Below are 27,835 nucleotides of genomic sequence, written 5' to 3' on the forward strand. Positions count from 1 at the left end.
CCATTTCATATTTTCAGCTCCCTCAATCTCCATCAATGCTTTTAAATGAAATGCTTCATAATACTGTTGTAATTGTGGGAGACCCCATCCCAATCCCTCCTGAGGCGCATAAATAATTTTCTTCATTACTCTTGCCTTCTTTCCTCCATATACCCATTTCCTAATGGCTTCATCCCACGCACCCACTTGCCTTGAATTTAGTTCCACCGGGAGAGTCAGATCTTTCCACTTGAGATACATCAGAATAAGGCTCCATTATCAACAGAAAGAACTATGGATCCAATAAATAGTATATTTTTGTCTTCCAGAACTACATTTCTCCTAAATTTATGAAAATTTAAATAGACTGATTTCAACAAAAATGATTAAATCAGCTAGGTTTCATTAACTGAATGACAGCTCTATTTTTTTTACTTTTGGATGACAGTACTGAATAACAGTCCTAGATTAATTTCATGCAAATACACAATTCACAGACTTGTTTTGAATTTCTGGAGACAGAGTAACAATTAAAATTAAAATTTTAAAATATCACTTTAATTAAATTATTGTATTATTTAATTACACTACTGTAATCATTCTAAGAGTACCCATTCTTTACCACTTATCAGCATGTATGAGAAGCATCAATTCAACGTCTTAGAACAGCACAGAAAATTATACTGAAGTGTCTAACTACCATACTGTGGATAAACATCTAAAATTCAAAACTGGTTGAAAATTATCAGAATATCAAAATTATTTTGATGTGATATTCAAATACTGCTACTTAAGAAAAGTCATAGGCTACACAGACCAGCCTATGAAAATCATCTTTGTGTATGCAGTCCATTAAATACCACAGTAAAATTTTCCTGTACTCACTTTGCAGTTAAAAATACAAGAAGCTCTCTTTCAATATCTTAGCTAATACGTCAGACTCTCACTGCATTCAGAGATAATGGCAAAAAGCTTTTAAAAACTTTGGCCTCATATGTTCCCTTCCCCCTTCTTCCTCTCATGTGTGGCTTAGAGACTGAAGACTTCCTGATTTGCAACAAACCATAGTTCATCATTGCAGTCAAACCACAAACTATGTCTTGTTACCTGCCAACAAACTCACATTAAACCAAAGTAGTTTCTGGTCAGCAAAGAGACAAATTATTGTTTGTGGTATGGATTCGATGACAAACCACATACACAATTCTATGAACAATAGATACCACCATCTAGAGCCTGCTCTCAGTTATGTCATGTTTGTATTCCTCTCAGAACTTTATAACAGTGGCAATTTGACAACCACCAACAAGTACAACACAACAACTAGATTTTACTTTTATTCAAAATTCCATCAGCCAGCCAGCCCCACCCTTTCTTTACTTTCAGGTTGACATGTGTCCCTAGAGATGCATAATTTGTTAGGAACATATATAATACTTTTCATTTAATTCAAAAGGCTATCCAATTTATTACTTATGTTCTCTTCAGATTAATGCCCTTCAGGCATTTGGGTAAGATGCAGCAATTTTTAATGGCCCAAGAACAAAACAAATAGTCAAGTACCACATTTATTCAGGGAAAAATAGAAGCCATGCATATAAAAAACCATACCAGTGGGACCGTCATTTTTATGTTACTGTGCAGTGTAACATGACAGCTATCCAAAAGCCACTTCAGCAAGGTGGGAACACATATTACGAAAGTAATCTCTGCCTGTTCCCAGATATGGGTGTCCATGTGTAATGGACAAGGAAAGTTCAATGTTCCATCAAGATCAATGACGGATTAAAAACTTCCGGTGGTGTGCTGGGACGAGTACGACGTTCCCTCAGGCTGTCCTGAGAGAAATCCAAGTTTGCGTTAATTTAGGGGTGATATATGCACCCCAATCCGACCCTTGCAAGTGGGTCGGACAGCAGGAATTCCCTGCAGCCCGCAAACGCAGTTTGACCGCCCAAAGACTCTGAGGGAGCTTTTTATAAGTCCCCCAGAGCTTTGGACGCCGGTCCTGCGAGGGCAATTAGGGAAAGGAATCGCCAAAACGCAGCTTTGGCATAAGGCTCTACCCTCCACCACCTTAACACCAACATAAGGACTGTTTTAAGAAAAGAACCTCACCTCTCGATGCCCAAGTGAGTACAAAGAACCCTTCGTTTTTCACTGGCATACCGTATAACTGGGGGGTAGATGAAGATATTCCCAGTGCTTCTGCTCCTCCCTTATCTCAATCGGGAAAGTTTGATTTGTAAATTCCATCAGGATTAGCAGCAGGAGCCTTATCAAAGAGATCAGCTTAAACCAAAACAAAGAGTTGGAAGGACGCTTAGATGATGGACTAAAATTTCCACCAATGAGAAGCAACTTTGAGGGAAGGGGAGGGTGAATTTCTTCTTGATTCTCTGGTGAAAAAGAATTTCCTGCCACGTTAGCAGCAAGGGATTCATCAGACCGGAAGCCCCTCTATACCACCCTCTCTATCATCTGAGTCACAACAACAGGAAGCAAGCTGGAGGATCGGACACACGCCGCACTTGAGTAACACAGAAATAGTTCCTAAAGGAAACAACCATCGAGATGAGGCGGTAGAAGGTCCACGGCAAATACAACCTCCGGAATACTTCCTGGTAGACCCGACCTAGAGCGTCCAGGAAAACTCGTTGGTATTTCAAAACTTTATTAAGCTGTTTTAAAGCCAAATTTAGCTTTTTTCAACCCGGAAAAATTATTAAGCTGATATTAAATTACCCTCTATTAACTACCATCTGGAGGGCCCTGTCTGAAGACATGATATTTAATTAAGTCATATGTTCTGAAACCTTTCCCTGTTTTGGCTAAATACATAGCCCTGCCCTTATGAAATCAAAAGGAATTTTACAGAATTCAACCATGGAAAAAAAAATACAAGACATGCTTGCTAAACATTCTGAGGCGACAATTAAACAATTAAAACAGATTTCAATACAGATGGCTCAATTGATTTCAATGATGATGACTCTTGACCAATCATCACAGGTATGTAATCAGAAGTTGAATCTGGTTATAGAAGACATAAAAGTTTTGAAAATTCAAATGATGATTACAAATACAGACATACAAGCAATGGATTCTTCTGCTCAAAAAGTTACGGAAGAATACAAGGATATAAAGAAGAGGACAGAAGTTCAAGAAAGTAACCAGCTGGCGACAAAGAGATCAGACATACAAGAAATGGACTTTTCATCTGAAAAAGTCATGGAAGGATGTGTAGATATAAGGAAGAAGAGAGCAGGTCAAGGAACACAGATTGAAGCCACAATGAAGATGAAGCCCAGAAAGAATTATTTTTGGATACGCACCATGCCTGAGGAAATGAGAGACAATAAAGAAATCCTGTTCCCATACCTGACTGGCTTATTTCAGTTACAGAAGGAAGTATTAGACCATGGTTAAAGGATTTACTTAAATATGATTGCTGGATTGGAAGGCTTTGACAGTGTGGATGGGTGGCATGGCTATTAATGAAGTAGTGGAATTAAGATTAAGACATCACTTTTGGATTATATAAATAAGTCCTCCTAATATAGATTATCAATTGATATAAAGGTATACTGGAATGGGTGGACTTTTGAAATGGATTTGGGATATGATTTACACTAAAATAAGATTGATTAAACAGGAAATATCCCTAAAATACTGGAGAATGTTGTTTAGTATGATTAAATTTATGTTATAATGGCTGCAATTTGATGCAGCTAAATGGAAAGGGACAAAGGTTTCAGAATAAAGGGATTAAATCATTTTAATGTTAGAACTGGTGGAGTTGGAGAAACTAGGGAAAAGGGGAGAATTGAAGGAATCATTGTGATAATGTACAAGATCTGGGAATAATGGAAGGTCACTTTTTATTCTGATCCAGAATGTAAAACTTTATAAAACATGAAACTTTAGAATGAAATTAATGCTAGGATCAGTACATGTTAACGAAGGTTAATAATACTTTATTAAGAGGTAGACGGAGGTGATGGGGAAGTTGTTATATTTTTATGTTTAATGGTAATTAAGACAACAATCAATATAATTGTGATTGTGATACTATTTTTACATTGTTGTCAAAATTATGGAGAATTTATAGTTTTAAAAAATCAATAAAATTTATTAAAAAAAAAAAGATCAATGACGGATTAGTTGGCAACACAAATCACTAATGTGAAAATCAGGCTTCAGCCACTAACACAGCACAGACCTTAACACCATAGATTAGGATGTCATATTGAGAACTACAAAACACCTACCCAATATATGACTCAGCTCAACCCTCTATGCATCTCAACAGTTGAGAATGGTTAATGAAAGAATCCTTTTAAAGCCGTGTGATGTTCCAGCTCTTAATGGGAGAAGGATATAGTACCTCCAGAAGTTCCAGTTTTACAATACTGACTAATATATGTGCCTGGTGAGAAAATAATGGCTCACTGCACAGGTGGGAGGAGGTAAAAGTATAGGTCAATGTCTCACCAATCCCCACTGCTTTCAATCCATAGCTTATAACTTCCTCCCCGGCAGCGAGTGAGTAAAAAAAAGGTAACCAGGAGGCAACAGGATGCACAAAATTGACATGCATCTAAGATCTCTCTACACAGTCACAAAGAATCACAGGGGTTTTGTATGGGCATGTCAAGTGAGTCAGAAGCAGCATATGACTCTCATGTTCTATTTTTAATCTGCCTGATATCATGGCCAGCAGTAAGCTGGAGCATGTTTCAACTTCATGTAGTTCAGCAGCACTAACTAGGCTAAATGGAGATGCAAGAGAGTCATGCACCACTTCTGAGACAGCCAACTACACTATGCAATGTGAGAAGACAACCTGCAGTCCACTGCAGCACTGAGGATGTAATGACAAATGCTGAAGACAGCTGGGGCACAATGACACCTCTCAACAGGGCAGACATGACCCATAGGCTTTCAGCTGCCAAACCCTACAGAGCTTAAATAGTGGGGTGCATCTTAACCCACTCTACCACTTCACTGAGCAATGTTTGTTTAATAAAATATTGGTATCTCACCTTTCCTTCTGACTCAAGTTCGAAGCCTTACTTCCATTGGAGGGAGGGCTACTTAAATTGGAGGAATATTCCTTAGGCTGAAGGAAGGCTACTGGAGGATGGTGGGATCCACCATAGTGGGATATATGTGAATGCATATGAAAAGCCTTGTTAATAGTCTTTTATTTATACAAACAAAAAAGAGAAAATAACAGCACAGTGGCCACAATTGTCTAAACTATCCATGTATACGCTATCTTATCACACACAAAACTGCATCTATCTAAAACTACGAGAGATTTGGTACAAAAACAAATATGCTACTGCAAAGTATGACAGTGCACCAAATTTCATACAGAATAATAGTGATGAAAAACCGTGGTAAATAACCCATACAAAACAAAAGGTACAGAAAAAGCAACAAATACAACAAGCTTATACAAAAAAGAATTGTCTTCCCAATATCATGCTGCTGTAAATGGAATTTAAGCAGTCTAAAATTATGAATAAGATAATGGCCAAAATGGCTGCAGAACTTATACAGCAAAATGCTAATAACCACAATGAAAACCAATCCTGAAATTTTTAAACATATACAATCATACCATCATGGAATTCATTTAGGTTCGGGGGTGGGTGTTAAAATTTATTTTATATAATGAAAACACATTGAGTGAAAACTAGAAAAATATTTAAAGCGGATAGTACAGATTTAACAAGTTCATACCAAGGACATAATTAAACAATAATAACATGAATATTCTTATAATATATAACAGAAAACATCCCTGTAATTCAAAAGGGTAGCAAAATTCAAAAATAGCTTAACTAAGTCAGGTATGTCATATAGAAGACAGTTCAGCCAAGGAATATATAAACCTTGTTTAGTTATTTTTATGAAATCTGAAGTTATATCTCTTCATCACTATTTTATAAACCTCGTTTAGTTATTTATATGGTATCTGAAGTTATATCTATTCATCTCGGCATACCATTATCTCTGCATACCATATAATCTCAATAATTACTTTAAATATGTTAGTGAATTTTTTTCACCATATGTTAAAGGATTATTTCAAGCAATATATATATACAAAAATGAAAAACGTTAACAGACCCTCAGACCTACTTTGGGGAACAGTGTGAGTAATATAGCTTCCATTTATTCTGAAATTCCTTACTTGGTATTTTGTTCACATAGCTTGTCGTATACCCTTGACCGAAGCACAGTACGTCTATCTGGGATGGTCGTCCTCTTCCACCAAGCGCACAGCTTCGGGAGGGACGCACATGGAGCAGTGAGGGAGGTAGGGGACACCCACCTAGCCAGCCAGATCAGCCGAATCAACCCTGGCAATCAATGGGGTGACAGATACCGCAGCCAGATAGCCCTCACATCCAACATAGCTTGTCAATTTTGCCATTATTGCATATTCTGCTATTTCACTTTTCCAGCGCTCTACATCTTGACATTCTTCTGATTTCCATTTTGTTGCCAACATGACTCTAGCTGCTATTACCAAATACTTGAACAGTTCAACTGAGGTTTTTGTGACATTATTTTTGCTACCTAACTAGCTAATACTAAACATATACATGATATTCAACCCTCCATCTCCACCCCAATGCAAGATACAGGGAGGCTTTAAGAAGTTCCAGTGAGGTGGTATCCTGGCAGCCTAGTTGTTGTTTGCCCAGCTGTCCAACAACAATTGTATTACACTCATAAACAAACCATAAGTATAAATACCATGACATTACTTCCAACATGAGAAAGAACTGTTGCTACAGGTGTGCGCTTTTGCTCCAACTCTTTAATGTCTAATTCAAAATATTTTCCTTTCCACTTGAGGTTCATCCACTTAATCCAAACTCCTTCCATTCCATACACCTTTCTGTAGGCATCATCTTCACATAAGTGACTTCAGCTTCAAATGAGCCATTTAGTAGTAAGTTGATGCTATTTTAGCAACAATTGAGAAGCCTAATGAATATGTATAACCTTCACATGTTTCCCTGCTGGAAAGGACATGACCTTTGCCAGAATGGAATGACAGAAGCATATTTATAAGACCCACCTTAGAAGAAAAAGAATACTTACGGTCACAGCCAAGAAGGAACATTTTGTTTCATACTATAAAGCACTGAATGCATATTGCAACAGTAGCAGTACAAATTTTCTTTAGTTGCCTAGAAATTAAATGGACCCCCAAAGCCAGTGCCCAGTTCAATACTATACACAGCAAACATATACAAGATCCTCTGGAAAACTGTATGTACAACAGAAATAGTAAACTGTTTTTTATGGAACTAAAGCTTATACTTATACCAAGCAATCAAAGTCGTTTAACAGAACGGTTTGCTTCTCACATCTTCAGATGGAGGCAGTGGAAGCAAATTACATAACGGGAACTAGTCTGAGCAATGGAGATCTTGCATATATGACTTGGCTATTTATAAACATAATTAGAAGCAGTCCTAAGTTAAAACTGATCTTATCCTAGTTAAGAAACACAACAGGTGGTTACATTCCATAGATTTAGGTCCCTCTGCACTGATACTGTTCAATACCTACCTATTTCAGTACATTTTTAATGAACAGAATAGAAATTGTGCAGCTCAGTGAAAGAGGCCAGCATCTTTATCTCCATGTTGCAAATGGGGACTAAGATGGAGAGAGAGGAGGATGGCTTTCCCAAGGCCAACTAAGGTTTGTGGGAAAATGAGATTTGGTGACCTTACAAATCACAAATTGTCACACTGTGCAATCCTAAGGCAGGAGGTTAAGAAGTGCCTGGGGATGGCACAACAGCACTGCCTCCTGAGCAGCTTCCTGGTCTGAAAAAGGAAGGCAAAAAGATAAATTTAACAAACCCGTGTGAACCTCCGTAGGGTTTAATGGGGCTAAACCTGTCTTTTTGCAGGCATAACTCGGCACCAGTTAAAGGGGGCGTCCCCAGGCCGAAAGGACTTTGGGAGTTGACTAAAGCTAGCTTCATCCCCCGGAACACCCCCTTTGACGCTGGCGCATGCCCTTGCACTGGGAAAACACTGCTGGTGAGGCTGCGCCAGTGCCCGTGGCTTGTGGCCCCCGGGCTAGAGCTAAGTCCCAGCAGGAAATCAAAGTATTTTCTGACTCATCTCACACCTTGGGTATGACCAAAGGCTTTCTTTCTACTGCTGCCTGCTCCACCTTGTCCCTGCAACACTTGAAATTGCGCTGCTATTTCTGTTCTACCTCAATTAGCTAAACCTAATTAGTAATAATAATCATCATCAGCCTTTTTAGTAGGGGTGACTACAAAATCCTATTATGGTAGATTTCACAATCAAATGTTGGTTGATGTATTCTTCACACACTGCTTGGACTGCTTTTCTGATCAAAGCCCCTATTCTTAGGGTTTTGTTCTTTGAAGTTCCATGAAATTTGGTAAGAGACAGTTGGGACAAAATGCCAGCAGCAAAAGAGAACACAACCTAATCAGGACAGATCTAGAAGAATCTGCTCCACCTTCCTGTTTTTTCCTAGATAGTGACCAGCTCATTCTCCAACATATGAGTATGACAGAAATATTAAAGCTTTTTGTAATTTCCTAACTTCCTAATTTCCCAAGCATTCTCAACTCATTTTTTCTTTCAGGAAGGGCGAACAAAAACGCACCTTCTGAATCCCGTTAATCTTTCATCTGCATATCATTTTCAAATACCAATAAAACCAGTTAACTCAAAATCTTTAAATCTATGAGAACTTGTACATCCTTTCACTTTTGAAAAAAAATAACAGTGAAGCTTCTGGTGGTACTTAGCACAGCAAAAATAAGTACAGATGACGAAAGAATCTTAACAAATATGTTCATAGGAATGCATTGTTCTAGTAAATACATGTTTGTTTTTATACAAATATAAAAAACACTAAAGTAATTTTCTAAGTTTCAGTGCTCTGCCAAAAAGAATGAAAAGTTACTCACCTTTGACTTTATGTAGAATGGAGATGACTGTTGATGTATTGCTAAGTCCATGATACTATTTGAATTTGTAACACTATTGCTAGTGGTGTGTTCATCGTCTCTGCTGCTTTCATCAGACTGATCAAAATCATCACTATCCTGGTCCATTTCTTCCTCTTCCTCCATCTCCTCTTCCTCCTGTTCACCAGCATGTTCATCATCTTCTTCCTCTTCTTGGTTACCAGAGTACTCTTCATCCACTGCAATAAACCTATTGTTGTTCTCTTCTAATTGTCCTTGCTGGGATTCATTTCTGTGGCAAAGTCCAGGCTCCCCTCCACCTATTTCTCCATTCCTTGCAGCGTGTACCTCCTCTTGTTGCCGTAACTGTTGCTGCTGCTCCTCCTCCACAACTCTATTCATCTGTTCCTCATCCACTTGGCTGGAGGAAGCATTACCGCGAACAGACCCACCAGTTCGTCGTCTCTTGCTGCCAGCAGACAGCAGTTCCTGATTCATTTCCAAAAGCCAGCTTGCTACTTCTTGGACCTTCGCTAGACTATCTGAAGATGCAAATGTTTTCACATTCTAAGGAGGAAAAAAAATAGAGAACTCTATTATAAGGATTATACATGTTATTAGTTATCTCATTTATAGAGGAGTTACATTTCATGTTTCTTTTTGACCCAGAACAGTTCCAAGCCCAGCATGGCAGCATCATTTTGAATCTGGAGGTATAATATGGTCACTGCAATTTCAAATTAAGTCCTCCTCCTATGCATTTTGTAATGCATAATTAGTTTTATACCTTGAGATTCAATATAACAGAAAACAATATGAACACTGAACCCCCAATGCCTCTAATTAACAACACAAAGCTTTTGTGGCTCATAAAATCTAAATTAGGCACCCTGGACAGTGTCAATTATAAAGAAAATAACACAGATAATGAAACTGATTGTTTATGTAAAGTTATTTTGAGAAATCTTTTCCCTTCACAATTGGTTACAGATAATATGCATCCCACAGTAACGTTAATGATTTTATTTGGCTATACATCTTAAGCAACACATACATAAAAACATGACAAATGACAACCTGATTAATTTTGAACATATTTACCAAGTTAATGCATACTTTGACTAGAGCCATTTGAAGAGTTTTCTTAAGGACAAGTATGTTTTCTTAAGGTCTCAAGGACATTTGGGGGCTTTAGAGATTTTATAGACTCTGCAGCTGCTAAACCTGATATGTTCTTGGTTACCCAAGACAAGGACCAGTGTTTTCTGTCAGGAGAATCATAATACAGGATATACTTTGTAACAGTTTAAAAATAAATGCAAAATTCTCAACTGAATAGGAATACATGACAAAATATCTGTGTAACAGAATCAGCAGACAACTGCTACAGTGTCCTATTAATTCATTCTAATATGCATGATAACAGGATTAAGAACCAATAATACATTGTTAATGATAAATCAAAGAAACTTGCCAACTACAGTCCATCCCACAGGAGTTATTACCAGAGAATATAAAAAGAAGCAGTACTTAGGCTAGTTTAGTACACCCAGAAGTCCCCAGTGCCAAACATCTCTCAGCCACAAGATGGTCTTAAGAAAGGCATTTCTCTTAACCTTCCCCCCATGTGCAGTATCAGTATGATGTTATACCTTAATAAGCAGCTGTAAATATTACTGAGAACATATGCAAAAGCAAAAGCCATGAAAACCTATTCCAAACCTTTTACTAAGACCAACCAAAATGATGACACATTGTGTGGCAAGCTTTTGAGTTCTCCAGAACTCTTCATCATGCTGAATAGTAAAGATGTGGTGGGAAAGTCCTTTTAGACCATACTCTCAAGGCCTCTTTCTCTATGTCCTGTTTAGGATGCTTTGCTAATTTTAGTGGGCATAGGGTTTCGCCAACTGATTGTGCCTGTGTGTGTATGTTTTAACATCCAGTCTAATGAGTGCTTCTGTATTGTGTTATTTTGGTTGGTCTTAACAAAAGGTATTATATGGCTTTTATTTCTGGATTTTGCCATGGACCAAGAGAACTACCTACTTTTTTGATATTTATTTGGAAAATATACATTTATAGAGCATTTATATATTTATATGCTATGAATATAACATATGAATATGTGAGAAGTGAATCAAGCATTTTCAAGCAGAAGTTATCTCTTACCCATGGTTTGCAATCATATTCCATCATGGCAATACCGTTACATGCATGATGGTATAGTGCTGCTTAAATGTACTCTCTTCAGGAGTTGTAATGGTAGCTATAGTAAATGTATAAGGCTAAAAATGAAACTATTAAATGAATTCTCGTATTACTCCACTAGAGGGCAATCCTTCCCGGTTATCATGGCTAAGAAAACAACAAAAGCGTTAAAGTTTGCAACAAGCATTGTGATTACTGTGCTCGGTTAAGGACCCCAAGGAATTGTGTGCAGTCTTTTCAATTTGAAATGTAAGTATAGATTTATTCACAGTAACCCTACTATACACTCTCTCAATTTATTCCATCTAAACCTAATCAGCATTTTTCTAGGGAATCTAGACAAGCTGCTAATTTCAAATGTAAAACATCATGTTGCTCAATATTTTTTTCATTCTTTTATAAGCTTGGAATAATTTAAGAGCAATAGTTTGGAGGTTAAAGTGCAATCTTAGGAACTCAGTAGGATTTATCTTCAAACAAATATATTTAGGAGTAGACTGCGCATAACAAGTTTCAATCACTGTGCAGTCACCATGTTAAGGCATTCAGTGAATCCTGATATGCTTGGTTACTGTACTGTTTGAAAAATGACATCAACATCAAGACCGGCATTCACATTCAATAAACTCTGTCTCCGCATTGGCCTTCATTTTAATAGTGTGGAATCCAACAGCAAACCACAAGAGGACAGAAGGAATGCATATCTCATCTTACTTTGCAGTATCGCTTTAACTCATTGTCCCTCATCCAGTTCCCAGCCCTGAGCTTCCCAGTGCAGCTTCATATTTAGAGCACTTCTGCTCTCTGCATATGTGTGTGTGTGTTTTATGTTGTGCTCATTTAATTTCTTCACATAAAAAGGCCCACCCTAGCCACCAGTCCTCTTAAGCTCTATTTGTAAAAGGAAGAATTGCACAAAACCTTACATCTTGGTTTTGAACTGGTTATAAAAATCTGCTGAGGGAGTATGGAGAATGGCAATTATTTGATACTGATAAAAGAAATATGGAGGATAGAAAAAGAAAATATATTACATATATAATGTTGGTTAAATTAAATGTGCATGTGCTGCTGTAGTCTGGAAAAAGGAATTGATTAACTGAGCCCAATGTTGATTGAAAAGTAATGAACAAGTCATAACTGGAAGTTATCCAACATTCTCGTTTCCAACATAACAGCAGGAGGAAGAGAGAGAGAGAGAGAGAGAGAGAGAGAGAGAGAGAAAGAGAAAGAGAGAGAAAGAGAGAGAAAGAGAGAGAAAGAGAGAGAAAGAGAGAGAGAGAAAGAGAGAGAGAAAGAGAGAGAGAAAGAGAGAGAGAGAGAGAGAGAAAGAGAGAGAGAGAGAGAAAGAAAGAAAGAAAGAAAGAAAGAAAGAAAGAAAGAAAGAAAGAAAGAAAGAAAGAAAGAAAGAAAGAAAGAAAGAAAGAAAGAAAGAAAGAAAGAAAGAAAGAAAGACTCAGCGTGTAGGAGTTAGTCCTGTGAGGATAGTGGCTAGTCATAAGGTGCAAAGACAGATAAGTACAAAACTGAGGTGGGACAGATGAGAAGGGCTAGATAGGTGAGGTTCCCCTTTCATGCCTTGAGCAGTTATTCTTGAGACAGAACCAACGTCCTTTACCTATAACATTAAAAGGTATCCTTCTATATGTTTACTGAACCATCAGGGCCCTTTGACACATCAGTAACAAAAGTTTACCAACCTTAAAAGGTCACTGCAGGTTCTCTAGAGTTCACAGAATGCCCTATACAGGCATTTTGAAAAATTATATGCCACCTCTCAGGAGAACCTGCTCAAGGCAGCTTAGGTTATTTCAGTATGTGATGTAATAAGTGTAAACAGTATTGCAAAATATATTGTATTTAAAATATTTTAACTCCAATGTACATTAAACCTTTTCAGTGCATCTGTTAAAGAACAATTTATGAGAGTTGTAAAATAATCAAATGTTTTGATAGAAACACAGGAGGCTCGATTTCTGGCAGGTTTATGTCCAATTATATTGAAAAAGAAAAGAGTTATAGTTTTTAGCTACATGTTTAGCTTAAGAAAACATACATTATAAATGAGAAAACAGCTTTTAGAATCATCTTTAAACGTAAATGTCAATGGTTGTCAATTTAGACCAAACGGGAAGTGGAAATGTTCCTTGAAAAGTTTCTAGACTTTCAGCAGTTGAAAGTGATAGCTTTACACAGCAAAATTTGTATGAATAAATTAAGAGAACTAAATCAGGAACAGATGGGTCAATACCCTCTATGTATTACTACTATCCTATCCTAACTCCTTCAAGTTGTTGGAAAACTTAAAATCTAATCCTAAGTTATCTAGAGCCAGAAGGGATCCAATGATAGTTTTATGATCAATTCTATTTCTTATATTCAAAGAGGAGAATCAATAGTAGTAGATTATAAAGTCCCAACACAAGATCTGTGATGGCCTGGTATTTTAAATTAATTAAATTAATGCTGTGGGAAAAGTTCAATGGAAAAATTAAAAATGTTCTTTAAACATAAATGGACTGAATGGCCCCATGAAAGGAAAAATATTGTGTGCACCCTATAAAGCTTGGATACAAAGCCAAAGGGGCTCTTGGCTCACAGCCTGTGTTTTCAAACAAGCCAGAACGGGCCCAAGATTTAACAGTTTAGTTGCTGTTTAATTATTTGTTTATATAGTGCATCTTTGCTGTGTTAAGTCACTTTGGGCCCTTTGGGGGAGAAAAAGTGGGTATGAATAAATTTAAAAAACTAAATTTTATTGAGTAGATTTGATCTTCCCTATACAAATATTAAATAAATATGCTGCAAGTTTAAATATCTTCTTTATACTGTACTTTAAAAACACAATACTGACAGGCAACTATTTTATCTAGACTTTCAAATATAAAAAAGCTGCTCCTCCTGTATCAATATAAACAAGCAGCTAATGTTTCACAGAAAAGTGCCACATTAAATATACATTTGAAACTATAGGGGAAAGTTTTCTAGCAGCTGATCTGAGACTAACATGACATGAGACTATCCACTGAGAATAAATATCTACAAAGCAAGACACTGCATCATGTACATAAATGCGACAATACAGTGTCAGGTCCATATGGGAACTTGTAAAACCCACAGGAATTCACACTTGGCTGTGACAATACCATAATGATTTCTTTCTTTTCAGCCCAACATTTGTCATCATTTTCAGGAAAAACAAATGTCTAGACAGTTTCTCTTGCTACAAAGAGAATATAATTTGATGCCTATTGCATCACATCATCTGGCCTAAACCCCCCCCCAACAAAGTCGTGATGGATAAGGGGTTAACCAGCAGCAAGAGCTGAGAGGCCAAGAGTGAGTGGAGCCAGAGAGCTGACACTCTGAGCTCTGAGGGACAGAAAGGATTCGAAGTTTGGGACCCAGCCTGACAGGAGGCTGAGAAAGTATTTGAAGCTTGGAACTAGCCAGAGAGGGCTGAGATAGATTCAGAGCTGGGTCCCCAATCTTTTTCAGCCTGTGGACACCATTGGAATTCTAACACAGGGTGGTGGGTACAACCACAAAATGGCTGCCACGGGAGGCAGGACCAACCACAAAACATCAGGGAGTGAAGTTATGAATAACTCTATAAGTAACTGTTCAACATTTCAGGCAGATGCTCCGCATAACGGGATACCTTTTTGAAAATATTGTATAAAAGTATGTTATTGCATACACACAGCTTATGTTCAGTCATGCAGTGAAGAACCTGGTGGTGTGGTGGCAGCTGCTGCCAAAACATTTTTTTTAATCTGCCCAGCCAATGAGCTCTCCAGTGGCCAAGCAAAAACCCTACTGAGCAAAAGCCCCACCAGGCCCTGCCCACTTTCTTAAAACACCTGGCAGTTGCCAAGAAAGTTGCTGGCTGGCGTCACAATGCCCACAGGCACCACAGTGGAGACCCTTGCCGTAAATCATTCCATATTGAGCATGCATCATGCTGGCTGTATGCCTTTTGTTGGATTTACATTTGTGGACAAGGGTCTTTTTCTTTTCCTCTCAGAAACAAGCATACATACTTTAGAGCTGATGTTTTTCAAACAAGGAAAAATTCTAGGGCCCATCATCTCAAAATCTGGCCCAGCTCTGCCTGCCTCCTTGGCCTAATTAAGGAGTGAAGCAACAGGAAGGGCCAGTTTGTGTGGTGCAACTGAGACAACCACACCAAAAGCTGAAGTTACTGATAATCAAAAGACATCCCTCTTACAAAATACTCTCTCAAAAAAAAATCTCTTCGCTGCTACTATTTGTAACATAAAAGCCACCTTCTATAACTGGTGCCATTAAGTGGCAGCCAACTTATGGCGACCCCATAAAGTTCTCAAGACAAGAGACAAACCCAGGTGGTTTGCCATTGCCTGCCTTTGTGAAGCAACCCTGGACTTCCTTGGTAGTCTCCCATCCAAATACTAACCAGAGCCAATGCTGCTTAGCTCCAAGACCTGACGAGGGGGTCATCCATATCAGGGCTTCTATCATTATGCTTTTAGAATTAACTGCTGTTATCAGGGCAGAGAAAAAATACATACAAAATGAACTGCTCAAAGGAGAACTATAGTATTAGCTTAAGGTGGTTGATTATTATTGGCTACCAAAGCACTCACTTATTTAATTCACTTCATCCCATCCATCAAGAGAGATCACAAAGATGGTATAAACTGCAGAGGTAACCAGCAAGTTAAAATAATCTACATAATTTTATTACTGGTTCCCACTTCTAGGACTGAATATCAACTCTTCGGAATTTAAAGAGCCACACTGCTGTTTACAAACTGGATATGAGCAAATGTCTAAATGCTAAAATTCATCCTAATAGGAAAACGACTTGTTGTGTCTGGAAAAGAAGAAAGGGATTGCTCTTCACCTACCAGTCCCAACTCTGTAGGATATTTGACCTATGGAAGTGAACACTGAAGTTTAAAATGCTGGGTGGTGAGGCCCCCAAGGAGATGGGTGGCTATAAACCTAAGCCTCCCCAAAATGATGTGGATCACTTCCTATGAAGTGAATTCCACACTATTAGGCAGTATATGAAACTGTACTTTGCATGAATGAAAATGAGGTCTAACATGATGAAAAATAAAATTATTCACACTCTCCATACTATTTAGATGTGCTAGGTATTGTCAAGTCGTATCCAATTTATAGAAACATAGAGTTGGAAGGGACCTCCAAGGTCATCTGTTCCCTATGAATTAATGACCTCCAAAACATCCTCCAAATCTGAGGGTTTCTAGAAAAACCCTTTTTGCAGCCATCAATGGCAAAATTTCTTCAAATTCCAAACTGGACAAATCCAGCTACTACTTTTACAGGAGTATTGTTGACAAAACTGACAATGCAGCCTGTGTGTGTTAAGTGCTGTCAACTCGCTCCCAACTTACAGCAACCCTATGAATTAATGTCCTCCAAAATGCTCTATCGTTAACAGCCTTGCTTATGTCTTGCAGTATGAGGGCCATGGCTTCCTTTATAAAGTCAATCCATCTCATGTCGGGACTTCATCTTTTCTTGCTGCCTTCAACTTTTCCTAACATTATTGTTCTTTTTCTGGTAACTCTTGTCTTCTCATAATGAGATCAAAGTACGACAGCCTCAGTTTAGTCATTTTAGCTTCTAGGGACAGTTCAGGCTTGATTTTATCTAGAACCCACTTGTCGTTTTGGTGGTTCACAGTATCCGTAAAACTCTCCTCCAACACCACATTTCAAATTAATCAACTTTCTTCCTGTCAGCTTTCTTCATTGCCCTACTCTCACAGCACATCCATATTAATGGGGAATACTATAGCATGAATTATCTCGATCTTGGTTGCCAGTGGCACCACCTTACACTTCAGAATCTTTTCTAGCTCCTTCATGGCCGCCCTTCCCAGTTTCAGTCTCCTTTTGATTTCTTAGTTGCAATTTCCCTTTTGGTTGATGATGGAGCCAAGGACCTTAAATCTGTGTAATTCTCCAGCAGTAATCACTTTTGTCTTCTGGATGTTCAGATCTGGATGTTCCTGCTTTGGTAATTTCTTCATCTTCATCATGAACATCAAGAGATTATGAACATCAACTCTGATATTGTTGAAGAGCCATTTGGGTTCTCAGATATTGCATGCCCAGAATAATTATTGATTGAGCATGTAGTGGTGAGACATGTTCTGTGTCTACCTAGCCACATTAGTGTTACACATTTCTTTAGGTATGGCCAACCTGTTCCCCTTTTTCCATGCCTTCACGGTATCAATCATATCAGGCATGGGGAAGAAAATCGCAGAACACATCCGGATACTTTGATTCAGATTTCCAATAAAGTATTTTTGTCTTTTATGTAGAAAACTACATGGCATAAGCTTATGGCTTGTACATTTCTATATGAAGACTACTTCTACCTGCAACATGCAGCTCATATTTGGGAATGAAAATTTTTGGTCTCATCTGTAGTAAGTACCTGCATTAAGTTACTTAAGATTCTTAACCTGAAAAGAATGTTCCAAATGAAAAGCATGTGCTACAGCACTATCTGCAGCCACATAAGAGTGTCAGTAATTTGACAAAATTTAAAAAAATTGAAAGTGCTACTGTAGTATTCTTCATTAATACCTTATATGTATTGAATTTTGGTCTGTCCCTTTTAAACTGAAACCAGGAAGCAGAGGAGTGCACTTCATAGGGAAGGCTTTGAGAAAGAGATTTCAGCTTTTACTAGGCAAGAACATTCCCAGCTGACGTCTTTCAGACTCACTTGGGTTCCAGCTTTATTCTTCATATGGACTGATGAAGAACAGCTATATGCAAGGATCAGCCTTCTTGGCCAGATCCCAGAACTACTCAGCAGGGTGAAAAACAAGCTGCCACTGCAATGTTGTTGCCTCTGGGGAAGATTCCACAAATGTACTCCTCTAGAAGCTACAGAAGACAACAGCGCTGCATGCATACCAGGCCGCTGGAGTTCATTTACACAGAAGCCTGTACACTGCATATTCCACGTGTAAAACTCCATAGCTTCTCTTTAGTTAAAAAAGTCTAAATTCAATATGGATGTCAAACATGACAGTCAAAATACAAACTCTGTTTCTGTGAATGGATCAAAGTCAAAAAATTAACTGACAGTAATACGATCATGATTTTTTCCTTGGTACAGAGTTTGCAAGACAATCTGAAACATGGTCACCTTGTGATTATGGTTTTCAAAATCCATGGCAATGACAGTGTTAAATCTTATTTGTATTCAACGTAACACATTTGCAGAGCTTGCTACTCTGGAAGTGTAATTCCAAGCAGCAAAATTCATATTTACAAGAACATTTCCAGCCAAATGTTTTTTTTTTTTATAAAATAGTAAGGAAAACACTAAAAAGCCCAGTGTAACTCAATTTTTTAAAAAAAAGTTTGGAGCAGAACTTCATGATTCCCCTTATAGCTTGATGCCAAAGCAGAGTACAAGTTACACTTGTATGGGAAGGCTCCCCAAAATAGCTTCCCTCTAATGAATGTTTCACACTGAGTCTATAACACAAATAACAGCTTGTAACAGCTTACAACAGTGTCTAAGCTTCTCTAGACACTACACATCAAGCATAAAACATTTGCCACAAGGAGACATTTTTATGCAGCAGCACTAAAACCCCTGAAACAAGTGTTCAGGGTGCAGTTGCAACGCAATGCAATGCAACTGCACCAACACAATGCAATAACGTGTGCTGACATTACAGACATCCCCTAGTAATTGTGCCAGGGAAGCTAGATATGTCTCTAGCCTTATGCCAGTGACATCAGCATTGTGAGATTTATTACATGGCACAAAAATGGACAAAAACATGGAAAGACATAGCTAGAATCGGAAAGTGGAAATAATTTATATCACTGCACTGTCATCTTAATCCTGCAGAACCAGATATGGAACAGCAAGCTGTTAGCACAGTAATAGTAATTACAGGAAATACCACTTATCTTGCTGCACTGGTAACAAGAGCATGTGGCACTTTTGGCTGTGATGTGTATCTCCAGAATCTGGATGTCAGCTTCCATATTCATTTTGAATCCTTCTAAAAATTAAGTTGTAACTCTTAACATACAATTCTTCTATGGACTAGGAGAATTCTTTCTTACCTTCTGCCAATCACCTTGAGGGGATTATGAATATCACATCAGGATATAGTATGAACTTGAATTTCGATTCGGTCAATGAGATCCACAAAGCCAACTGTAAACATTGTGTGTATCAAAACTATCCTAGAATGCCTTCCTACTGCAGATCTTTGCATTACCCCAAAAGATACTATTCTAGGTAAGGATGAAAAAACTGCACAAATGGGCTAAAATCAGAAAGCACATCTGCAACCATTCCAACAAATAGGAACACTTTCTGCTCACAACAAAGAGCCTAAATAGCCACATGCAGCAACATTATAATTTTAGTATGCTTTATCCTATGAAAGATACACTGAAACTATATTATACAAACACCGTTAACTGAAATCTATTTATTACTTCCATGGAAATACACTGATTTGGGCACGACAGAGTCAGTATAGCATCCATGTTAGGTATTTCATATGTCCTTCAAATTCTAAGCATCTATTCTGTGTGCCTTTTTCTTGAACTGTATAAGATATCGAGCCAGAAAGACAACAAAACTATGACAATTTGGTCACTATTTACTTCTATCAAGATAGTTTTCTATAGTTTACTGACTGGAAGAACCTTAAAATTTAAGTCACTGAATTAATTTAAAGAAAATAAATTTAAATATGAATAAGAAAATGTTTAAGCCAGAAAATTAAAATGAAACAATTAGATATATGGGGCAGAAATGGGGAAAGTTCAAAGGTGGAAAATACGTTATTGCTATAAAGCTTTGGAAAAGAGTACCTAGGAATAAATGTTCTCTAGTACTGTATATCATTCTTATATTTAGTAACAGCTGAAACAGCAAGAATAGATGCTTCACAGAATTAACTAGATTACTTTCTGTTTCAAGGTAAATTGGTCTCTGCACTCAAAGGGAAAAAACGCTATCATAAATGCCACCAATATAATTTATTAACGTAATGAGATTTAAACTTTCCAAATGAAAGAGATGAAAGCAGTCCAAAAAATACAAATTACTCATTAACATGAGTAAGACTAACTTCATCTCTTACAAACACAAAACTCTTAGCCAACAGTTTATTTCTGTTCTTTATATAAATATATGTATGTACGTTTTTTCACAACAAGAGCCTAAATAAAGAATCCCAGGAATGCTAAGCAGGGCCTCCCCGTTACCAATGGCCGAAGCCTTGTTCAGTCATGGAGTTCCACCACCAGACTTCAACAAGCATACAGACACAAGGTATCTCTCCTAGCAGAAAGCAACCAGGTTATACTTTGTATGTGACAATTGGGGTTACCGCATTATGTATTCCCAACAATGTATTAAGAGTTTGAAAATGTTACAAAAACGTCGCTTTAAAAGGGTTTTTGGATACCACGGCTAAAAAATGGTTGGAAAACATCTTCACAGTTAAAGGGGCCAAACAAAGTGAGAGCAATATTTTTATAACATTTTCAAACTCTTAATACATCGGTGGGAATACACAGAAAGTGCGAACAGTATTTTTTTTCAAACTCTTAATACATCGCTGGGAATACATAATGCGGTAATCCCCGATGTCTGGTTTAAGGGGGGGCTTTCTTGCTGATTAGAGGCAACTACTCAGACTTAGATCCAACAATGTGTAAATCAAAACAAATGGACCCACAGCACAATTCTGCTTGCACAAGATGCTGCGTAACACCTAGTACTTTCCTATACTGCCCAGAAATAATACAATAATACAAAATATCATAGTATTTCTATGAGTATTAAATTACAGGCTATTCAGAAGCAGATTTTCAAAAGGCATAAACTCAATTACCACCCTCTTCTCAAACTGGAACATTTTTATCTTGTTCTACTTACATGGTGAACATAATGCCATCGCTATTATGGAGAGTGTTATACCTTCTACCTGCTACACTATGTTATCATGCTAATTACATTATAAATGTGTGTGTAAAGTGCTGTCAAGTCGCAGCCGACTTATGGCGACCCCTTTTGGGGGTTTTTCATGAGTAACAGAGGTGGTTTGCCAGTGCCTTCCTCTGCACAGCAACCCTGGTATTCCTTGGTGGTCTCCCATCCAAATACTAACCAGAGCTGACCCTGCTTAGCTTCTGAGATCTGACGAGATCAGGCTAGCCTGGACCATCCAGGTCAGGACACATGATAAATAGGTAACTGGTAATTAAAAGCCATGTAGGAGCAGACACGAAAAATGAATGGGTACTGCAGTCTGGCAACTCTCATGGCCACCTGTTAAGGTGCAGAGAAGGCGGGAGCAACAAGGACTTGTACACCATTACCAGTGCTATCCTATGTAGGACTACTCAGAATCCTACACAGGTCTATTCAGTTGAGCTTACTCTGAAGAAAGTATTTTTAGGATTGCACTGTAAATCAAATCTGAACTGTCAATAAAGCAGTCCTTACAACTCCAAAGTGTCCAGAATAACATACTTCAGCAGCAGAGGAGGTATTAGGAAGACATATTAAATGTCCGTGAAACAATGCAACAAGATTTTCCTATCACGCTGTGATGGGAAAGTACTTGAATTAGCAGACGACAACACTGCTGCCGTTCAGGGACAGAGATTTGGAAAAGCAAGAAGAAAGATGCAGGGGAAGATAGTGAGCATCTGCTTGGCATGCAGAAGGTCCCAGGTTCAATCCCCAGCATCTCCAGTCAAAAGGACCAGGTAATAGGTGATGTGAAAGACCTCTGCCAGAGACCCTGGAGAGCTGTTGCCAGTCTGAGTAGACAGTACTGACCTTGATGGACCAATGGTCTGATTCAGAATAAGGCAGCTTCCTGCGTTCATGTTTTCTCCTGGGTAAAGAGGTGACAAATACACTTTCCATGCCCACCTCCTCTGACTTGCCCACCATTTCTGATATGTGGGTTGATTCCTTGACAGATCCATTTGTGGGCTATGTCCTATTCCTCCATCATGGTATCAAAAGTATCTTTTCCACACCATTTTCATCTCATTGATACATATATATCTGCAATGATATGAGATGGTTAGAATTCATTTCATTTTCAGGAAGACTGGTGCATCTTTCATCATACACTGATTTGGCAGCATGATCTTCCCATTACATTTGAAAATTGGGAACTGCCAGAGAAGTGCTTTGTATTTCTTTGTAGCAAGCAACCTGAACTTGTGACCCATCATGCATCGTTCAGCTAGCATACCAAATTACAGGTTGTCACAGCTGAAGAAGCTTGCTTTCAGCCCATCCCATTTAGCCATTTGGTTGATGCATCAACTTACAACATCTAACTGTAAGTTGTTCCCCCAGACAACATTTGCAATGACAATATATTGTAAAGAATGATAGAGGTTCTGGTTGACATGTAATATCCAAATGGGATTGTGTTTTTTGTATACATTATGGCATTGCCAAGAAGTCACTTTAACTTACTGAAGCATTAAAGATAAGATGAGAAAGAGAATCAAGTAGTGGAAAGGGTGGGAGAAAATATTAAAGGCAAGCACCACCGGCAAATTAGAGACAAACAGCTGAGGCTTTGGGGGGAAATAGTGGATGGCGCCAAGCACATGGACATCCTACAGAGATGTGGCTCAATGTGAATAGAGCCCACTCACCTCACATTTGCATATGTCTCTTTCACACACCACTGTTCAATGACAGAAGTTCAGTCCTCATACTACAAATGCCATGAGCCCCAACAAAGCACTACGTAAGATCACAACTCAGGACAAAGCTGGCAAACCAACCATTGTGTTTTTTTCAACACTCAAGGATGTAGCTAGTTCTAATATATCACAGCATGTTCTTTTCTTTAAAAAAGGAACTGAATACAAAAAAGGGCAAGCCACTGATTCTCAACAAGATGTGGCATTTCCCTGTTCCACACTTTTTATTCTGTTTTACATATATTTTGCACAAGCATTCAGGTTGTTCAGTGGCGTCTGATGAATGGATAGCTCTGTCTCACGACACAGAGTTGGAAGAGGTGGATATTTAGTCACTTCCTGATGAATAATTCATTTTCTGATATGTGACTTAAATTAGTGGTTCAACATCTTAAAGTGACAAGGCACAAAGATCAATAAATATGAGGCAAAGTGCCATCACATGAGCCTTGCATCGCCACAAATGCATTGCCCAAAGTTTCAGAATATAGCTCAGTAACAACATTTGCTAATTAGCTCATTAGGCTTTCTCTAACTTTTGTTTCCTGTTCCTCCTTACCTGCTCCTCCAAACTAACTTGCAACACACCAATTCTCCCATGCTCCAACCTGTTGATCTTTTCTCCAATTTTGATTTTTCTGTATGTTTGGAAGCTTGGAAAGCAAGATGAGCATCCTATCACCAACCGCAACATCTAACGCTTTAAATGAGGAAGAACCTTGGTAGATTTTGAAAATGAGGAAGTTTGCTTTTGGTTTTTTTGTATATTTTAACTCTTAATAATTAAACGTATAAGCACCCCAGGTAACACACTGAAAGCTACTTGAACACAAACAAGACAGAAAAAAGATAGTGTGATTTCGACAGTGTGCCCCCCCCCCCCAAGCCTACGAACACTCCATACACTATGAGACTACAGTGTAACACCTGCAGGTTTGTCTGCAAGAAAGGAACCCTCTTTATCTTAAATACACATACGGTTTGAAAGCCTCTTGACAATCCCATTCACCCTCCCTACATGATTTCAGTAACCCTTGATGTGATCTCTTAAAAGGGCTATACAGTTGAGTGAAAGTTAAGGTTCTCAGCAGATCACACATCAATGTGTATGTTGCCTCATCCCGCACTCAAAGTAAAGACAAGTCAAAGTGCAAGGAATTTACTAGAGAGGGGAAGGGAAGTCCACTACTGCTAGCCATGCTTCTTTCCCTTCAACCACCACCTCGCTCTCAGAAAAAGTTTCTTAGTACTTTAAGAACTGTTGTTCCAAGTGAACTGCCAAGCTGTTTTTCTCTGATAATTAGTATGAAATAGAATCGACAGCTGATATTATAGAATCAAAGGTGCTAGAAAAAAAAATTAGACCCACTTGGGAATTTGGGGAATAATAAATCATTAGACCCACTTGGGAATTTGGGGGAAATATTAACAATACATGGTCTCATTAAAAACTACTATTATTACAAAACAGATCTGGACTTCAGCAAATACTGCGTTTTAAAGCATTTTAATAGATACAGGCTATTTACAGGCTTACAGGCATCAACTTCAAAAGGACAGGCATTGAGCAAAAAAAATGACTAATATTTGTACAAATCAATACAATTAAACCAAATCCACTCAGGTATGACACATATAGCAGATGCTTGTGAAAGGGCAAAGATCATTACAAGGAAACAATACCTTTCCCTATATTCAAGCACATGCTCCAAAAGGTAAAGTATTTTCATACAAAGTGGGCAAGAAGTGAGCCATCCATTACGAGCTTTATCACATCTTAAGTATGGTTTCATGTTAAACATAAATATACATATCCTGGCTTGCTCCCTAATATACTCCCTACCTACAGAAAAGCCTGCAGCAAACCAAGATTGGAGGTTACTTTTTATTTTAGTTAAAACTGCAATTTCACATGATGGCTTAACTCAGCCTAAAAGGTTATATGAATGCTTACTGTTATAAGTAAATGTTTCACCAGAGGTCCTTCCCAGCTAGCTGAGCTGCCTTCAATATCCCCAGAACCGCTACCTACATTCGTTGTTTTGGTAATCTGCATAGTTAATTAGTAAATTCAACCTATTAAAAGAAAATGCTTAATCAAATAAAATTTGAACATTGACTAGCACAGAAATAAACAAATTAGTAATTTATATTACTGGATTTGTTTAAAGGCTAAAGGATTATATTCATCAACTGTCTTTCCAATATTGTGTACAATTCTCTTACAAGTGACCAGATAATATTTTATGCCACCATTATTTAAATACTTTCTATTTGAAGAAAGGAAGATTTCTTAAAGTATTAGTTTTGTATCTGAAAGACTGGAAACAAAAGAACATAGTAAAAAAGCCATGTAGGTCACAAGAATTGCAAAGATGGTAGCAGTGTAGAGGAGAGAAATCAAACGGAGGAGGCTGTGGCTCAGTGGCAGAGCATCTGATCAGCATGCAGAAAGTCCCAGGTTCAATTCCCGGCAACTCCAGTCAAAAGGACCAGGTAATAGGTGGTATGAAAGGCCTCTGCCTGAGACCCTGAAGAGCTACTGCCAGTCTGAGTAGACAGTACTGATCTTGATGAACCAATGGTCTGTTTCAGTATAAGGCAGCTTCATGTGAAACCAAGATGCTTAAGGGGCTGGAGGAACTTTTCTCCTAAGACAGGCTGAAGAGTCTGGGGCTTTCCAATTCATAAAAAAATACTAAGGTGGGAGAGACAAGATACAGGTTTATAAAATTATGTATGGGTGAAGAAACTGTACAAGGAGTATCGTATATACTCGAGTATAAGCTGAGTTTTTTAGCCATGATTTTTGGCTTAAAAAACTCACCTCGGCTTATACTCGGGTCAATATGGTAATTCGCCTGCCAGGCCCTCTCCCAGCGCGCTCCCACCAGCCAGCTGATGGGCGGGCTGTCCCGCTTTCTCCCCCCACCCCACCAGATCACACCTTCTGCGCGGCGGCGGTGGCGGCTTCTTCCCCCACCCCACCCGATCGCGCCTTCTGCGCGGCGGCAGCGGTTTCTTCCCCCCCCTCCCCACCCGATCACACCTTTTGCGCGATCGCTCCTTCTGCGCGGTGGTGGCGGTTTCTTCACCCCCCACCCCGCCTTCTGCTGGGTGGCGGCGGTTTCTTCCCCCCCACCCACTCCACCTCACCTGGGCCGGTCCTCCCGCTTGCCAGCTGACCCTGCGGGGCCTCCTGTGCACATGGAGGGGGCCGCCACCGCCAGCGCGCCTGGAGCCTGGTCAGGTAAGCCTGCGGGGGGGAGGGGGTGCATTTCCTCCTCGGCTTATACATGGGTGCCTAATTTTTCTCCATTTTTGGGGTGAAATTAGGCACCTCAGCTTATACTAGGGTCGGCTTATACCCGAGTATATAAAGTACTTTTTACACCTTTCCCATAATACTAGAATTCACAGTCACCCAATGTAGTTGACTGGTAATAAATTCAGGATGGACAAAATATTCATTCATTCAACAAGTAGCTCTGCCAGGGGATGTAGTGATGGCTATTAGCACTGGTAGTTTTAAAAGGGAATTAAACAGATGCAATGGTTATTATCCAAGATGGCTAAAAGGAACCTCCATGTCCAGAGGCAGCAGACCTTATAAATACTAGTGCCAGAAAGCAACATCAGAAGAAGGCCTTGATGTCTAAATCCTATCTGTTGGTCATGGTGTGGAACAGGATGCTGAACTAGATGGACCACTGGCTTGATCCAGCAGAGCATATCGTATATTCTTAAAGTAGCACACATTTACATATGCTTAAATCCCAAGCATTTTGAAGCAAGGTGGCAAATAAAGCTTTGAGTAATGTTTTACATTTTTAAAAGTTATGAATGATTTATGATTTAGGCCTGGATTGAGAGGAGATGGAGGCTTCTGAGCCCTAGTTTTCTAAAGCAATCTCATAGAATCATAGAATTGTAGAGTTGGAAAGGACCACCAGGGTCATCTAGTCCAACCCCCTGCACTATGCAGGAAATTCTAAACTACCTCCCGGCCACACACACCCCAGTGACCATGCCCAGAAGATGGCCAAGGTGCCCTCCCTCTTATCATCTGCCTAGGGGCACAGAATCAGCATTGCTGACAGGTGGCCATTAGCCTCTTCTTAAAAACGTCCAGGGAAGGAGAGCTTACCACCTCCTGAGGAAGCCTGTTCAACTGAGGAACCACTCTGTTAGAATTTTTTTCCTAATGTCTAGACGGAAACTCTTTTGATTTAATTTCAACCTGTTGGTTCTGGTCCAACCTTCTGGAGCAACAGAAAACAACTCGACACCATCCACTATATGACAGCCCTTCAAGTACTTGAAGATGGTTATCGTATCACCTCTCAGTCTTCTCCTCTTCAGGCTAAACATACCCAGCTCCTTCAACCTTTCCTCATAGGACTTGGTCTCCAGACCCCTCACCATCTTTGTTGCCTTCCTCTAGACATGTTCCAGCTTGTCTACATCTTTCTTAAATTGTGGTGCCCAAAACTGAACACAATACTCTAGGTGAGGTCTAACCAGCGGAAAGTAAAGCGATACCATCACTTCGTGTGATCTGGACACTATACTTCTATAGATACAGCCCAAGATTGCATTGCCTTTTTAGCTACCATATCACACTGCTAACTCATGTTCAGTGTTTGGTCTTCTAAGACCCCAAGATCCTTTACGCACACACTACTGCTGAGACAAGTCTCCCCCATTCTATAATTATGCATTTGATTTTTCCTACCTAAATGCAGAACTTTACATTTATCTTTGTTGAAATGCATTTTATTAGTTTTAGCCCAATTCTCCAGCCTGTGAAGTTCATCCTGTATCCTGGCTCTGTCTTCTACCGTATTTTCTACCCCTCCCAATTTAGTATCATCTGCAAATTTAATAAGCACAG

At 38.8% G+C, this 27,835-nt stretch overlaps 1 protein-coding gene across 1 annotated transcript in view; it reads right to left on the reverse strand.

Moving 5' to 3' along the window:
* FBXW7 (F-box and WD repeat domain containing 7) overlaps positions 1–27,835 on the reverse strand; it is a 143,434-nt gene that overhangs the window by 93,389 nt on the left and 22,210 nt on the right. Inside the window, exon 2 of the mRNA XM_056855171.1 lies at positions 8,972–9,538. Coding sequence (XP_056711149.1) covers positions 8,972–9,469 — 498 coding nt within the window. The 5' untranslated portion in view covers positions 9,470–9,538. The remainder of the gene's footprint in view (positions 1–8,971; positions 9,539–27,835) is intronic.

The sequence above is a fragment of the Euleptes europaea genome, chromosome 9 (assembly GCF_029931775.1).
Source record: "Euleptes europaea isolate rEulEur1 chromosome 9, rEulEur1.hap1, whole genome shotgun sequence".
In the NCBI taxonomy this organism is placed as follows: Eukaryota; Metazoa; Chordata; class Lepidosauria; order Squamata; family Sphaerodactylidae; genus Euleptes; species Euleptes europaea.